This window comes from Vombatus ursinus, unplaced genomic scaffold (assembly GCF_900497805.2).
Source record: "Vombatus ursinus unplaced genomic scaffold, bare-nosed wombat genome assembly UNPS02005197.1, whole genome shotgun sequence".
NCBI classification, from domain to species: Eukaryota; Metazoa; Chordata; class Mammalia; order Diprotodontia; family Vombatidae; genus Vombatus; species Vombatus ursinus.
In genome coordinates this window covers 747,052-762,194 of record NW_020944975.1, presented here as the reverse complement: position 1 = coordinate 762,194, position 15,143 = coordinate 747,052, and the positions used below count along the sequence as shown (strand labels likewise).

Below are 15,143 nucleotides of genomic sequence, written 5' to 3'. Positions count from 1 at the left end.
ACTATTGGCAGGCCAAAACGTTCCTCTGAGCAGAGGCCACGCCCCCAACTCACGCCTCTAGTCGCCTTCCTGAGGGTCTTCTTATTGGTCTGTTTGGCAGCCACTCGCCCGTTACTAGCTTGTGATTGGTTGGTAGGAGGAGAGGGCACGGCCTACTGTGTTCGCGTCGTTGGACGTTGCCTTTTACCCAAGCGCTGGAGTCCTCGCCTTCTCCCTGGACCTGATTAGCTCGGTGTTCAGCTTCGGGCGTTATGATTGGATACAGCATCAAGGGGTGTGACAGCCTCGAGCCGCGGCCGTTGGCGAACGCTCCGTTCTATTCCTCCTCCCCTTCTATCGCCCCTCACTCGAAGGGCAGAGTCATCTTCTCGAAGCCAGTTCTGATTGGCTTGCCGCACCCGTCCCGCGACGGCGATTGCTCCGCGAGGTTTCTGACCCCTCTCTCTCCTCCCGGAGAGACTACGGCGGCTCCGAGGACGGAGAGGGGGGGAGGGTAAAGCTGCTCCCGTCAGTCAGACAGCTGTGGGAATCGCCGGGGGCGCATGGCGGCTGCAATGGTAGCCCCACCCGCCGTCGGGGGCGAGGAGACCGCGGCAGCAGCCCGGGTTCCGGGATCTACGGGGTTGCCGGGTAGCCGTAGCGCCGAGCGGGCTCTCGAGGAGGCCGTGGCCACTGGGACGCTGAACCTGTCGAACCGGCGTCTGAAGCAATTCCCCAGGGGCACGGCCAGTGGCTACGACCTGTCGGACATCACCCAAGCTGGTAAGTACGCCCTCGCGCCGGGCCTGGGACTCGAGGGTCTTTATTTGCATAACCACGCCCCCTGCGTATGTTTTTCCCTTGAGAGCTTCCGACCGCGCCTTCTCTTTTGCATAGCCACGCCCCTCCGGCCTGGCCGGGGCCGAATCTGAGCTCCCTCTGCATAAACTACCACCTTCCTTCCGTACCTGGCCGGTTGGCCTTTGCATTCGCTGATCGTTTGCAAAGCTATGCCCCAACTGGCTAAGTTCTAGTTGGAACTTTTCTGACCGCGCCTCTTCATTTGCATAACTTGGCGTCCACTGCGTTGCACCGAAGCTGGCACCCTCACCTAGAGCCGGAAGAAATCGTAACTACCATCTATCCCAACCTCCTCATTGTACAGATGAGGAAACTGACCAGCCCTCGTCATTTCGAAGTTCTGACCCTGATGATTTTGGACTACTTTTCTCCTCCCTTCCTTCTTCATCTCAAGTCTCACCTGAGCCCACTGGCTTCTCCAAGGGCTACCCACTCTGGCACCAGGTGGTTCTCGTTTTCTTACTGTGATCTCAGCACACCTCCTCCTTCCCACCAACCCAAGCAATCGGGTGGGCCTAGGGGAAGAACCTTGTGAATTGAAGCCTCCTTACCTAGGCTTACCTAGCCTATCGTATCCCTGGTTTCTTATTTGAGGCTTCTCTTGCCCTCCATCCATGAGGTCACTGAGACGAGCCTGTGACCTCATAGGGACCATAGAGTTCACACCTCAGTTTCTGCTTCCTTCCCTAGAAGGTAGGAAGATCGTTTAGACTGCAGTTAGATGGAGAAATCAGATTCTGCAGAAGTGAAAGGAGAGAAGACTCATATTTCTTATTTATTTCCTGACACCTGTTCTTCTTAGTTAAGATTCCAGTATTTCAGAACCGGGAGGAACTTTAGAAACAGATCTTGTTATCCATCCTAGTTATTTTACAAGTAAAGAAACAGAGAAGGAAAGTAACTTGCCCATGGTCACACAGGTTTACTACCTTCCTATAGTAAATTACTAATTACTAACTGGAATTAGAACCCAGGTTTCTTAACTCCTAGTTCAGTATACTTTCCACTACAATAATTTGTATGAATTACCTTCTCCCTCACACTTAATGCTTGAGGAATAGACAATGGTGCCTTATAATGATGGTGTCTGCTGAGCTGATGTTAGTTGGGGAAATTGTCTGGGGAGCTCAGACTCAGCTGCTTCTTAAGGCATGCTGGGACCTAGAGCTGGCAGCTGTTAGAAAACTGCATTCCTGGAGTCCCGACCCTGGCCCAGCCTATGGTGTGAAGAGCCAAGTCATCTCTCTCCTATTTTGGTTTTAATCTGGGGGATCCTATACTCAGAAGTCTTCCTACCACCAAACTCAAGGAGCCTTTTCCTCCCTGAAGTAAGTGCTTGTGCCTACTCCCTTCTTATTTCTCAATTAGAAAGAACCAGTATGTCTCTTTTTTTCTTCAGTTCTTTTAGGTATTGAGTGGCTAGTAGGCCCCTCTGCTTAAGTTAGCTTAGGGCTTGTCTGTCTTTCCATCTCCTTCCCCTACCTCACCCCCACCAACTCCTATCTCAAAGACATATCTCGTTCTCTGTGTATCTCCTCAGCCTATATAATAGGCTTTGTTGTTTATTTTCAACTCTTCATGATTCTATTGGACCATAACCGTCCATGGGATTTTCTTGGCAAAGATACTAGAGTCTTTTGTTATTTCCTTCTCCAGTGGATGCTTTTGTCAGACAATTAGAGGTTAAGTGATTTGCTCAGAGTCACACAGTTAGAAAGTGTCTGAGGCAGGATTTGAACTCAGGTTTTCCTGACTGGAGGCCCAGTGCTCTATCCAGCCGAGCCACCAGCTGTCTCTGTATTTTTTGCCTTGCAAAAGACCAACTGTCACCCATGGATGTTGGTGGTTTTTTTTGGCAGGAGGCGCTGGAGGTGGGAGGGGAAGGGGAGAGAAGGAAGAGCCACTTAGAATCTACCCCCACTACTCTTCTTTTTCTTTTTACCAGTCATTACCCTTTTCCCCTATTCAAACAGTTCTCACTTTCCTTCTAGTCTTTTATCTGGGACATTGGAGTGTCTGTCTACAGTTATGTGGCAGATAGAGAGGGTGGGAAAATCTCAGCTCTCCTTGTACCCTTCCTTCTTATCCTCAAACACACCATCACTTCCATTCCTTCTGGTAGATCTGTATGGACTAGAGACTGCTTTATGGACTAGACTGCTTCTGTTCTGTTCAGGGTTCCTTCATACTCTTGGTAGGCCAGTGTGGGAAAGGGAAGTGTCTGGAGCAGAGGGCTCCTTAAAGGTGGATAGCATCATATCATAGGATCATAGATTTAGAGCGGGAAGGGACCTTTTAAGTTATCGAGTCTAACTTCCTAATTTTGTAGAAGCCCAGAGAAGTTAAGGGATTTTGTGACTCCAAACTCAGTATGCTATCCTGCCTCATTTACTACTTTCTTTTAACTCTGTTCCCTTCAACTCCCCCAATTTCTGCTTTACAGCCAAGTTCTGTGATTTTCCTCCAGGGTTAAAGAGGAAATTGAGGCTACCCTAACCCCCACTGGGAAGCCCATGTACCTCTGCCCTGTCCCCCTTCAACTTTATTTTTTCTGCCTATTACAATCTCCATCTTCACAGAGAAGAAAAATAAACTTTCTCTAGAGATTCCTCTTTAGTGTTTCCTCCTCCCCACACCCTGATAAAACAGTTCCCTCTCCTTTACTTTTCTTTATTCTAGACTTCTGACTTGAAAGCTAGAATGTCATTTTTCTTCCTTCTCTCAGCTCTTTCTGAACCCGAAGAAATGATCTTCTTCCCCAAGCCCATCTATCTCAATACCTCCCTCTCCATACAGGAGAAATACCCTTTATCTCTTCATTCCAGTGGACTCTATTCCCTGGGGCCTAACACAGGGATGAACCTGAGGCGGGGTTCAGAGAATATATAGCAAAAGAGAAGTGCTGGCAGCCCTGCTGTTGACCACATCCTGTCTCTGACTTGCCCTCCTCTTCCCCCTCCCCCCCTCCCCTTCCCCAACCCTGGGCTCCTTTCCCCTTCCTACTTTGAGGACTTTTTCCACAACCCCATGCCAGCCTGTTCCTACCCCCCACCCCCATGTGGAGGTGAATGAGGATGGGAATCCTAGATTGTTCCAGAAATGTTTTCTCAGGTGAAATATAGCTTATCTATAGACTGGGGGAATGTAAAGCAGAACCTTCAGAGGCTTTTCCCTTCTGCTTGCCCTGCAAAAAATTCAGGGGGCTGGTGGATAGATTGTTTTCCATTTCACTTTGTCATGAGACCAGTTTCTTCGGGTAAAGTTTTCCTCGGTGGCCCCCTTCCTCAAGAAAGTTATCCTTCAGCACTGGAGAACGGTGGTGGGGTATAATCCAGAGAGTTGTCTAAGCCTTCCACTCCAGATCCTGGAGTACCTACCCCTACAGGTTGACCAGTAGAAACAAAAGGAGTTCTGGGTTACTAGGATTTCCTAGAGTGGAGGGGCGGAGGGGGCAGAGAGGGGGACAGTCTGGCCTAGGTGGATTAGCTAGCTACTTGAGTTAGGTAGACTCAAGTACTTCTGGGGCTTCACTTTACTCCTACCTCCCCACCCCTACCCCAGTTGGGAGTTGGGGGAGAAGAGATTGTTTCAGTGAAGGCTGAGCTTTACACAGCAGGGTCAGGTGGAGAGGAAGTGAAACTGGTTATGCAATCTGGCTGGAGGGGGAGGGCCTGATTGGGGAATGGGGATTGTTGAGGAGCAGCCATGATAGCTTCCCTGGGCAAGCAGCCATCTGGGGCCAGTCTGGAGGGAATTGGTTGAGAGAGTTTTTTTTAAACTATTGAGATCCTCGCCTCTATCTCATCACTGCTTGGAGAAGGAAGTGTCTTTCTACCTGATCAGTTGGAGCCAGGACACAGGAAATCTTGGGTTCCCGGATGAGGTGAGGATGGGGAAAGAGGAATGTCATATAGGGAGATGGGGAACCCCTGTTTCCCTGTCTCAGGCTCTTTCCTTGCTCCTCCTGCCCATAATCTCAATATTTTCTGTGTTTCCCATTGATCTCTTTTATCCTCTTGCCTTTTCCTTCATGGGACCTAAGTCATGTTAAACTTAAGAAGTCACCCCTTTGAGATGGGAATGCCTATGCCACCTCCGGGTAAGTCAGGAACTCTGTTATATAGAGGACTGGGCTTTCCCATAGCTATCCCCTGTTCTACCTGATCCCCTCTAGACCTGTCCAGGAACCGGTTCCCTGAGGTGCCAGAGGCAGCATGCCAGCTGGTGTCCCTAGAGGGGCTGAGCCTCTATCACAACTGTCTTCGGTGTCTGAACCCAGCGCTGGGGAACCTCACGGCCCTTACTTACCTCAACCTAAGGTACAGTGGTTATTTGGGGAGGTCTCAGCTTTAGAATCAAAGGGGAGTGGGAATATCTTGCCCCACTCTGAACCTCATGTATGGGTGTCAAACCCTGGGATTGAATCCTGAACTATTAAACCTTATAGAACCTTCTAATCAGGGAGGCATTCCCTGGGCCATCTAGGTCTGAACTGTGAGCCTACTTTTTTTCCCCCTACTACAGCCGGAATCAACTATTGTCGCTGCCTCCTTATATATGCCAGCTGCCCCTTCGTGTGCTCATTGTCAGCAACAACAAGCTGGGAGCCCTGCCTCCTGACATTGGGGCCTTGGGAAGCCTAAGACAGCTTGTGAGAATGGGGCAGCCAGGGAAAGGGGGAGGTCCTTGGGTTCTTTGGAGGGAAGGTTGAGGAGAAACGATTGCTGGGAGCTGGGTTGAAGGCGGGGGAATAGGTGATGATACCAAAAAATCAAATGGATGGGGTTAAAGGGGCTGACCCAGGGATTCATGGCCTGACCCTGGTCTCAATCCCCAACTTCCTCCCTAATTTCAGGATGTAAGCAGCAATGAGCTCCAGTCCCTTCCCCTCCAGTTGGGTAACCTCCACTCCTTGAGGGACCTTAATGTTCGGAGGAACCAGCTCAGCACTTTGCCTGATGGTGAGGGAAGTCAGGGCCTGGATGGGTTAGTAGAATCCTCAGTGATCTTCAGGAAGCCTCCTCCACCCACCACCCATCCCCCTCCCAAATCAACCAGTTAGTCATTTAACAAACAAGCAAGTGTTGTCCCTACTCTTGCAGACCTAGTTGAAGAAGCCAGATTAACAGACATGAGACAGAGAAAAGTACAAGACAGTGTGTAAACTAAATGCTAAATTGTGTGGTTCTAATTATAAGTATACTAGGAGTTCAGAGAAAGGAGAGACCAGTGTGGGCTGGAAGAGCCAGGGAAAGCTTCATGGAAGAGGTGAAACTTGAGCTGAGCCTTGAAGGTTGGTAGGATTTGGATAGAGGAGAGCCTTCCAAGTGAAGGGAACATGATGGAAGACACAGAGGCAGGAATGAGCATGGAGTGCTCCAGTAGACAGGAGACCAGCCTGGCAGGAATGGAAGGTGTGTGGGGTGGGGGGGAGCAGTGGGAAATAGGGTTGGGTAGTCAGGATGGAGCGGACCTTCCATTCCAAGATCCAACCCCAAATCATTATTTGCTCTCCAGAGCTGGGAAACCTTCCTCTTGTCCGTTTGGACTTCTCCTGTAACCATGTTTCTCGAATTCCAAGCTCTTTCCGCCGCCTCAGGCACCTCCAGGTCATTCTACTGGATAGCAACCCTCTTCAGAGCCCTCCTGCACAGGTGAGGTACCCTGGACCTAGAAGGGCAGGTGGGCAGGATACAGCCTATCTGTGGAGCCATTTTCCAGAGGTGGGAAGAGGCAAACCCTGAAGACTGCCCCTCATTGCTCTTTTTGCATTCTCCCTCTGTTTCTCCTGACCCCAGATCTGCCTGAAGGGAAAGCTTCATATTTTCAAGTACCTTTCATCAGAGGCTGGAGAGAGGGGAGTCTCTGGATTTGGGGACCTGCCGCCCTCTCACTCATCAAGCTTCAGCCCCTGGTGGGTCACAGGTTATAGAGGAGCTATGTGGTTAATGAGAGCCCGGTGTTCTAGCTTTGTATTCAGTGTAGTTTTGGATTGGACTCTTTCTCAGATAAATGGAGAATTTGAGGATGTGGTGGTGGTGGTGGGGGAGTGTTAGAACAATCCAATTGACATTCGACCATGGCTTCCTCCAACTCTAGCCCGGTGGAAGATTTATTCCCTGGACGTCGGTATGATGGTGGGCTGGACTCTGGTTTCCACAGTGTTGACAGTGGAAGTAAGAGGTGGTCTGGAAATGAGGTAAGGGCCTCCCCAATGGGACATTGCTTTTCCAACCCCTAGGGAAGAAGTATTTTCTTCCCAGACAAAGAGATCCACTGTCTCTACTATCTTCCTATACCAGAAAAAGAGATAGATAGGACACAGGCACTGGGAGTTAAGGGCCTTTGTTTTTTATTGGACCTCTCATCATACACTGTCCAATTGTGATGTTGGGGGTTGGTCTCAGAGGCCCTCATTCTCCCTCTTTATAGCTGACAGATGAATTTTCGGAACTATCTTTCCGTATCTCAGAATTGACCCAAGAATCTCGGGGGCCTAGGGAGCAGAGGGAAGATCGAACAGGTGAGTGGAGCAGGAATGGCAGAGAATGGAGAGAAGATGGGCCATTAGTGATTCTGGAATGGGGAAGGTGGGGCTGGAGAGTTAGATGTTCCTTTGACCCTCTCCCTTGGCCTTCTCAGGTGATGGGGACCCTGAACAAATTGACTTCATAGACAGCAATGTACCTGGGGAGGAGGAGGAGAGAGGTCCTATTGAGGTGAGGGGGCCCCAGCTTTAGTAATGCCAGGGGAGATGGGAGGGCTGGGTGGGCCTTTGAGGAAAATGTTACATAACAGTGGGGAATGGGCATGGCAAATCTGTCAACACAACTAATGTGCACCGTCTTTTCCCAGGAGCAGCAGCTGGCAGGGCAAAAGACCCCAGAGATGGAAATAGAAAGGCCTCCTAGTGCCAGGTATCACTGCCCCAGTCCCATTATCAGCCCATTGCCCCTATATCACTCTAGTCCAGTCACTCTTCATTCTGCCCCATGGATGACCTTTCTTTTCTCCTTTGACTTTTCTCCTCAGTCCTCTCTCCCTTTGGACCCCATAGATGGGTACCCCTTTCTTGACTTCCCTGTGACCTTTCAGGTCGGAGGAACCAGCTGCGGAAGAACGTCGTCGACCAGACACTCTACAGCTGTGGCAAGATCGAGAAAGGAGGCACCAGCAGCAGGGAGGCATGTGGGGAGCCCCCAAAAAGGAGAGGTATGGACAAGGGTAAGACTGGTGCAGAGTGGGGGACATTGGGATGAGATAGGATTTGGTGATTGGCCACATTTGGATGGGGGGGGGTGGTAAGTGGAGTTAGAAGAAGCTGCCCTCTGTATCTCCTCCACCTGCCATAGGCCAGGAGGGCTTTGATCTGTTCTTGATCTTTCCCACCTTATCCCATTCCTCACTCTATGTGAATATTCTTCCAATGTGTATTTTCCATTTTCTGTCTGTTCGGTTTCTTTCTAGTTTCCTGAAACTGGCAAACAAAGGTAGTGGGGGAAGTGCTACCAGCATAGCCTCCTACAAGTAAGTCTTTTCTTCCTCATCTCTATTCTCTGCTCTCCCTTCATCCCTTCCCAACATATCATCTCCCAATTAACTCTCTCCCCTTAGCAATCCTTCCAAGCGAAGTGGCCCCCAGCCTGGAGCCCCTGAGCCCAACCCTGACCCTCACCATACAGCCTGTCCAGGTGAGATAGGGCACCTAAGGGTGAGGGGAAGAGGCATCTCTTAGAGGGTGATGGGATCTTCAGGAGAACTACTATGGACAGTGGTGGGATGGAGTACTACTTTAACATTCTCAGGTTTCATCTTTTCCCTCCTGTTATCCTTATATCCCTAGCTACAGGCCCTTCTCCCCAGCCACCTGGCTCCATCCAAAGACCAAACAGTTTCCTATTCCGTTCGTCTTCTCAGAGCAGCTCAGGTGAGTTGTAGGCCTGTTGAGCATCTTCCTATGTCCCTATGTTAGTCACTTCCCTTACAAATTTCTGCAATCTGGGATATCATCCTAGACATGTGTATCATATTTCCTTAGACCCCAGTTTCATTTTTCACAGAAGCTGATAAAAAAGATTTCAGTTGGAGTGTTCAGAGAAAATGTGAGGGAGGAGGAGAGTGTGGTATGAAGAAGGAAAAACAACCTTTTATCTTTAATTTCCTCCCCAGGCCCATTTTCATCAGAGCCTATTCTGAGACCACGACGGTCCCCCCAGGCAATGGACAGGGAGGAGTTAATGGCTCAACTCCGACAGGTAGGTCTTGCCTCTGCCTCAGAACCCCAAGTAGGTTTGGATTCTCTTCAGGGACCCAAGAATTCTGTTCCAATCTTGTTTGCAGGTATTGGGTCTCCCGTAACACCCACTTCATGGAACCCAAGAAACCTGTTCCTTGTCTCATAAGGGGGATAGAAAGGTAGAGAGCCAGTGATCTAACCCTTATGTTTCCTCAGGTCCTTGAATCTCGTCTACAACAACCCCTTCCTGAGGATTTAGGTGATGCTCTGGCTAATGGTGTTGTCCTGTGTCAGTTAGCCAACCACCTTCGTCCACGCTCTGTGCCCTTCATCCATGTTCCCTCACCTGCTGTGGTTAGTATATAGGGGGTGGGTAGGGTGAAAGAAAGAGGAAGGGTCTCTATTCATCTGTTGTTTCACCTCCAACTTCCTCATCCCCATCTCAGCCAAAACTTAGTGCTCTCAAGGCTCGAAAGAATGTGGAGAATTTCTTAGAGGCCTGTCGAAAGATGGGAGTCCCTCAGGTATGGAACAGGATGCTGTGGGAGCCTACAGGGTGAGGTGCATGCTGTGGAGGTGGGAGAGAGGTGCATGAGGGAGGAGAGCTGGGTGTGTTGCATGAAGGAAATGGAAGGGGTCCTAGGCCTCACCAGAAGAAAGCATGTCTGTATGGGAGAAAGCTTAGCCTGTGGGTTACTGCCAATAATCGTCAGCATGTGAGGGAGATTTGGGAGGGGAAGGTTTTGCTGCTGCTGATGTCTGTCTGTTCTGCTTCCCTGCCCTTCTGACCTACCTCAGGCTGACCTGTGCCTGCCCTCCGACCTCCTCCAGGGTACCACACAGGGGCTACGTACCACGATGGAGGCTGTGAAGTGTGGTGGGGGGGAGGGCCCCCTGCCCCTTGGGCTCTCTCCCAGCCTGGGTGGCTTCGTCTTATTCTACGTGGTCCTCATGTTCCTGCTCTATGTCACCTATGCTGGGCTCCTAGGCTCCTAGGACCCTGGAGTCTGAACATCCCCAAACCTTATGTGCCTATTTATGACAATTCCTTTCCCTACTACCCGCCTCCCCCCCAAATTTCACTGTGGGGACTTAGCTCAGCTACCCCCTTCCTATTCTGTCTGACCAATGATGCCTTCTGCCCTCACAAAACTGTACTGCTTCCCCTTTCCATATATGTATACAAAGACTTCAGAAGCCCTACACTGCCCCATCCCCCTCTGGGTCCTCACTGGGCCCCGGTCCTCATTCCCATAGATCCTAATTGTGGGTCCTCCACCTCTGGTCCTTGATTCTTCAGAGAGGCTTTGGCCCCCTGCACTCATATACTGGTCCCTCTTCTACCCCCCCCAACCCCTGGTTAAATTATCTTTATTTTGTAGAGAGATCACTATATTTTTAGGGGATGGTAGGGCTCTTGCCCATCTCCCTTTTTGTTTATAAACTGTATAGACCATGACCACTGTCTCTGTGTTTGTTGTGTGTATTTTGTATCTGCTCAGTTTCACTCTGCTGCCATCTTCCATTTGCTTCCCTTTTCTAGTCAATAAATAGGAAGTCTCCTGAGCCAAAAGCATTGCCCCACTCCATGGCCATCTAACAGTTACACTTTGAAGTGCCTTCCTCCAAATCTGCTTCAGATCTTCCCTCCAGAACCATTAGCATAGAGTTCTATCCCAATACTGTAATTAACAGTTGATGAGCACTTTGTGTTAAGCACTGACCTGTCTCATCCCCACAAGGCTTCTCTCCCATCTTTGCAGTCTATGTGCAGTGTCTGTATGCAGGGCTGGATACAGGTGACAGTGTTGGCTAAGAACAGAAAGGGAGAGTGGAATTAGCCAGGGTCTGAGGTCTAGTTTTCACTGTTCTGTCTCCCCTCCATTCAACCTGTGTCCTTTATTTAGTGACTTGGGAGGAAGTGGGCTGTCAAGGCTGAGTGAAGAGTGGGCCCCCAGGCCAGGCTTTGGTCTCTTATTTGCCTCTCTTGGAATGGGTGGGCTAGAGAAGTTAGTTCATGAAGACTAACCTAGAATCCTTCCTCATTTCCCCCTCCCCCCCAGGAGTCCCTGTGCCAGCCCCACCACATCTTAGAAGAGGAGGGGACCCCTGAAAAGGGCCTCCCCAACATCGTCACTGCTGTGCATGCCTTGCTGGAGCAGGCAGGGTCCCATGGGCATCCTTAGGAGAGGGGAAGGGGGAATGGGACAAGACATCCAAGAACCCAGTAACCCTTTTCCTTGCACCAGCAAATACGGATATCTTTAGATTACTGCTGCCCACAAATCGGTTGGATGTGGGATGGGGCAGAGGGATGTTCCTTTTGTCCCGTTTCCTGCCCCTGGACGCTTAGGTGGGTGGGAAGACCTCAGCCCTGGCCCCATGCCACTCAGGTACTGTTTCCGGGCTGTCCCTTGTGTAGGGAGCAGTAATTCCTACCAAAATCTTGTGGCTCCCACCACAGAACTCCCCATAGCCAGCTGGCTAATGGAAATGGCTAAACTGGATTCTAAGGGAAGAGGTCTGGGATGCAACAAGAAAGTATCTGGACTAAATCCCCCTTGACGCCTCAAGCTGTGTCAGGTTCCCCAATAAAGAATAGCCAGGAGCCTCCTGGGTTGATTTTCAGTTAGGCTGTCTGTGAATGAATGCCTGAGACCTTTTTTTTTTAAACGACTTGGGGCGCTTAGGGATATTCGGAGGTTTCTGGTGTATCCTGTCCTCCGACCATCTAACCTTTCGTCTCTACCTCTTCTCGGTCGGTTTCTCCAGTACTCATCTCTGCCCCGCCTCTCTTTTCTCACCCACCTCTGCTGTTGCCCCACCTCCCATCAGCGACATGTGACTATTCCCTCGGGGGTTCCCAGGTGGTAAAAGGGCTAACCTCTTGGTCCTGGCCTCTGGCCAGTCGCTCTTTTCTGGCCCTCTTTGCGGCTCTTCGGCCTCTCACCTTTTTACGAGTCCCCGGGGTGGGGGGAGGGGGGCCGCCTCTTGGGGAGTTAGCGCCTCTTCAGCACTTTTCGGTTTGTGGGGGGAAGGAGGGACCTCGGGACCCGCCCGGCACCCTCACCCTCTTCCTTTCCCAGGTAAGACTTGTCGGGGATTTGAGCTAGTCCCGGCCGGGGTCTGGGAGACCCACCTGGTGGGACCAACGGGGGAGGGCAAGGGATTGTTGCCCCAGGACTCCTGTAAAGTTTGGCTGAGGAAGCAGAGCCAGGGTCTGTGGTCTGAGGGAAACGGTGGGAACCAAGTGTCCAGAAAGCTGGAGGAAAGAAGGAAGATTGGGGGAGACAATATACCAGGTGGAGAAAAAGTTAGGAAGCAGGACTCGTGAGTGTCTACAGGGTGAAGAGGAGGTAGTCTTGCGTGCTCCTCCAGACCTAGCGTGATCTCCTGCCTTCCTCCTGGGGAGGAGAGGAAGATCTGGATAAAGACCCGTGTGACCAAGAAGGGAACTGTGGCTCTGGAGAAGAGTCTGGATGACACAGGGGTCCCTCGACCATACAGGTCAGTATGTGTTGGGGGTCAGGCTTAGAGGAATGAAGGGGAGATGAGAGGGAAGGTCTAGGAGAGCAGTGTAGTGTTCCTCTTGACTTTCAGTCCCCAGCCTGGGTCCTCTCCAGCCCCTCAACTCCACAGGGACCAAATTCAGCCACCAAATGCCATGCTTCACTTTGGTCAGCAGCTTCTGGGGGATCAGAGTAAGTACGCCAACATTTCCCATCCCATTTGGATTTTGACCTCCAGTGGAAACCCCACTTCTTCCTTACTTTGCCCTCTTCCTTTCTGGTTTTTGGCCTATTCTGATGTCAGTTTCTGTTCTTCCTAGCCCCAGTTCTCACCCAGAGTCTCAAAGAGGGGAGCCAGCCAGCTCCCTGGGAGCCCGGCTATGAAAGGGTGACGCCTATGAAAGGGTGACAGGGTGGGAGGGGTGGGCTGGGGCAAAAGAGTGGAGTGATTGTGGGAGGGAGAGGGTCAATGTTGAAATTTGTGATAAAAGTAAAAATCCTTTCCCAACCCCAGACAGGGATTTCTGGATCTGGTAACTCAATCTCCTTCAGAACCATCTGGCATCCATCCTTCTGTGCCTTGTTTGATGCCCAGGGCCATGACACCCAATCCCTAGCTCCACCTGAAGTAGAGGGGAATAGAGAGAGCCCCCAGAGTGATGAAGGTACTGGACTTCCCTAGGGAGGTTACAAGCCAGTGGAGATCCAGGCCAGATGTTGATGGACTGAGGGTGTCTTGAAAGTCTCTTCTTGGGAACTCCCTTAGGTTATTTCCCCCTTCAATTCAACTCAAGCATTTAGCACCTACTATCATGAGTGATTGTACTGTGCTGAACTCTGGGATCCAAAGAAAGCACCAACTACCGCTGGGGATCAGAGAAGGCTTTTTTCTATAGGAGGTGGCCACTTGAGCGGACCCCGAAGGAAACTAGGGATTCCGACAGGCAGAGGTGAGGAGTAGGAAGATACCAGGCATTGGGGACAGTGGACAAAGGAATGGAGGACAGCAACTAGACTGGTTTAGTTGAACTGCAGAGAGTGAATGAGAGTGGGGAGTAGTCAATCCAGAAAGGGTGGAGGGAGATTGTTTTATGAAAGGCTTTAAATTCCAAGTGGGAGTTTGTATTTTATCCTAGGGGAACAACTGAAGTTTCTTCAGCAGGTTTCTTCAGATCTGTGTTTTAGGAATATCAATTTGGTAGCAATTTGTTGTGTGCTTTGTATATTCATAAAGCGCTTTGCTTAAAACACTATATAAAAGCTAGCTAACTACTAAGAAAAATTAAGAAGTCTCCATAGAGCTGACATTTTGATGGCAGTGTAAGGGTAAAGGGCATTCTAGGCATAGGGCACAGCTTGTGCAAATATATAAAGTCAGAGCTATAACATCCAGTTCTGGTAACTAACTGCTGTTCAGTTTACCCAGAAAAGAGCCTGCAAAGGGGAATAATAGAAGTTAAATCTGGAAAGAAAGGTAGGATGTAGGCTAGACTGGAGGGCCTTAAGTGTGAGGCAGAGGAATTCATCTCTTATCCTAGAGGCAATTAGGAAACCCAGAAGGCTTTTGTGCGTCTTAGAGACTGTGTCCAAACTGTGCTTTAGGATTCTTTGGTTGTTGTTTGTAGAGGGGTGAGGCTGCTTTCAACAATTAAACCATTACAGTTGTCTCTCTGAGAGTTGTGTAGGGCCTGAATTAAGATTGTGGCTGCATGATTGGGTAGAAAGGGTCCAATTGAGAGAGGTTTAGTTAGAAGCTGTGGAATTTACCTACTGATTAGATTTGGGTGTGTGAAAGAGGGATTAAGGGTGGATTCAAGGTTAGGAAAGGATAATTACTCCCTACTCCTAGGTGTAGCTGGGAGGGAAGTGTTTTGTGAAACCTAAGCACTATATGAATGTTAATCTTTGTGTTTAGGTTTCCCAGCTCTCTGCTCAGAAGATTTCTTTTTCTCTGACCCTCTGTTGCCTTCCATTACCCGGATTCCGATTGGCCTGTCCCAACCTCCCCAACAGGTGAGAAGCCCTCCCTTTCCACCCAAGTCCCTGGAGTGGACTTGAATGAGGCCTTTACTGAGGGCTCAAAACCTTCTAGCTTTCAAGGATTCCTCCATGCTAACCCAATTATTGTTGTTTCTTCAGATTCTGAGAAGATCTAGGCAGCTTCTTGCCCCACCCCCCATAATGTCAGTCTGGACACAGCCAATCCCAGCACGCATCTTGACTTGGAGGTGTGATTCAGAGATAACAGCTGTTACCTGCCTACTTGAGATGAGCCAAGGAGAGACCGAGTCTACCCCTACTCCAGAGTCCTCCCTAGCCCCACCCACTCCGTAGCCCACCTAGCCAAAGGTGGATTATATCATCTCATCCCCATCCTATCCCTCTCTGCAATACTCCTTGAGCATTGATGAAGGCTACCTCTTCCCCTTCATCTCTCATTGCTATGTTACAGTATTGGGAGTGAATAACAGGGCTCCCTTTTTCTCTCCCCCCCTTTTGCTGTATTTCGTGTATTGCTGTGGGGCTGAATAAAGTGGGTAATGTGTGCTCAACTGTCT

At 50.0% G+C, this 15,143-nt stretch overlaps 2 protein-coding genes across 4 annotated transcripts; both read left to right on the top strand.

The window, feature by feature from the left end:
• The first annotated feature begins 59 nt into the window (after window positions 1–59).
• Window positions 60–11,704, top strand: LRCH4 (leucine rich repeats and calponin homology domain containing 4). Of its 2 annotated transcripts, none has more exons than XM_027843964.1 (18): window positions 60–762; window positions 5,015–5,159; window positions 5,365–5,491; window positions 5,696–5,801; window positions 6,358–6,494; window positions 6,639–6,754; window positions 6,940–7,039; window positions 7,273–7,363; window positions 7,483–7,559; window positions 7,696–7,757; window positions 7,936–8,052; window positions 8,308–8,367; window positions 8,455–8,531; window positions 8,684–8,767; window positions 9,010–9,095; window positions 9,293–9,430; window positions 9,523–9,600; window positions 11,140–11,704. In XM_027843964.1, the coding sequence occupies exons 1-18, from the start codon at window positions 543–545 to the stop codon at window positions 11,260–11,262; spliced, it is 1,944 nt and encodes a 647-aa protein (XP_027699765.1). In that variant the 5' UTR covers window positions 60–542; the 3' UTR covers window positions 11,263–11,704. The 2 variants fall into 2 exon arrangements, with proteins under 2 accessions (XP_027699765.1, XP_027699756.1); XM_027843955.1 differs by lacking the exon at window positions 11,140–11,704 and adding an exon at window positions 9,875–10,535.
• A 94-nt stretch (window positions 11,705–11,798) lies between these two features.
• Window positions 11,799–15,137, top strand: SAP25 (Sin3A associated protein 25). Of its 2 annotated transcripts, XM_027844023.1 has the most exons (7): window positions 11,799–12,583; window positions 12,677–12,777; window positions 12,906–12,973; window positions 13,100–13,250; window positions 13,482–13,535; window positions 14,501–14,598; window positions 14,725–15,137. In XM_027844023.1, the coding sequence occupies exons 2-7, from the start codon at window positions 12,741–12,743 to the stop codon at window positions 14,917–14,919; spliced, it is 603 nt and encodes a 200-aa protein (XP_027699824.1). In that variant the 5' UTR covers window positions 11,799–12,583; window positions 12,677–12,740; the 3' UTR covers window positions 14,920–15,137. The 2 variants fall into 2 exon arrangements, with proteins under 2 accessions (XP_027699824.1, XP_027699832.1); XM_027844031.1 differs by lacking the exon at window positions 13,482–13,535.
• Window positions 15,138–15,143: the final 6 nt, after the last annotated feature.

Coding starts and splice junctions, on each gene's coding strand:
- LRCH4 (XM_027843955.1), top strand. CDS start 543: ATGGCGGCTGCAATGGTAGCCCCACCCGCCGTCGGGGGCGAGGAGACC. Junction 763..5,014: donor GTCGGACATCACCCAAGCTG/GTAAGTACGCCC, acceptor GATCCCCTCTAG/ACCTGTCCAGGAACCGGTTC. Junction 9,601..9,874: donor GAAAGATGGGAGTCCCTCAG/GTATGGAACAGG, acceptor GACCTACCTCAG/GCTGACCTGTGCCTGCCCTC.
- SAP25 (XM_027844023.1), top strand. CDS start 12,741: ATGCTTCACTTTGGTCAGCAGCTTCTGGGGGATCAGA. Junction 12,974..13,099: donor GGGAGCCCGGCTATGAAAGG/GTGACGCCTATG, acceptor TCCCAACCCCAG/ACAGGGATTTCTGGATCTGG. Junction 13,251..13,481: donor GAGCCCCCAGAGTGATGAAG/GTACTGGACTTC, acceptor TTTTTTCTATAG/GAGGTGGCCACTTGAGCGGA.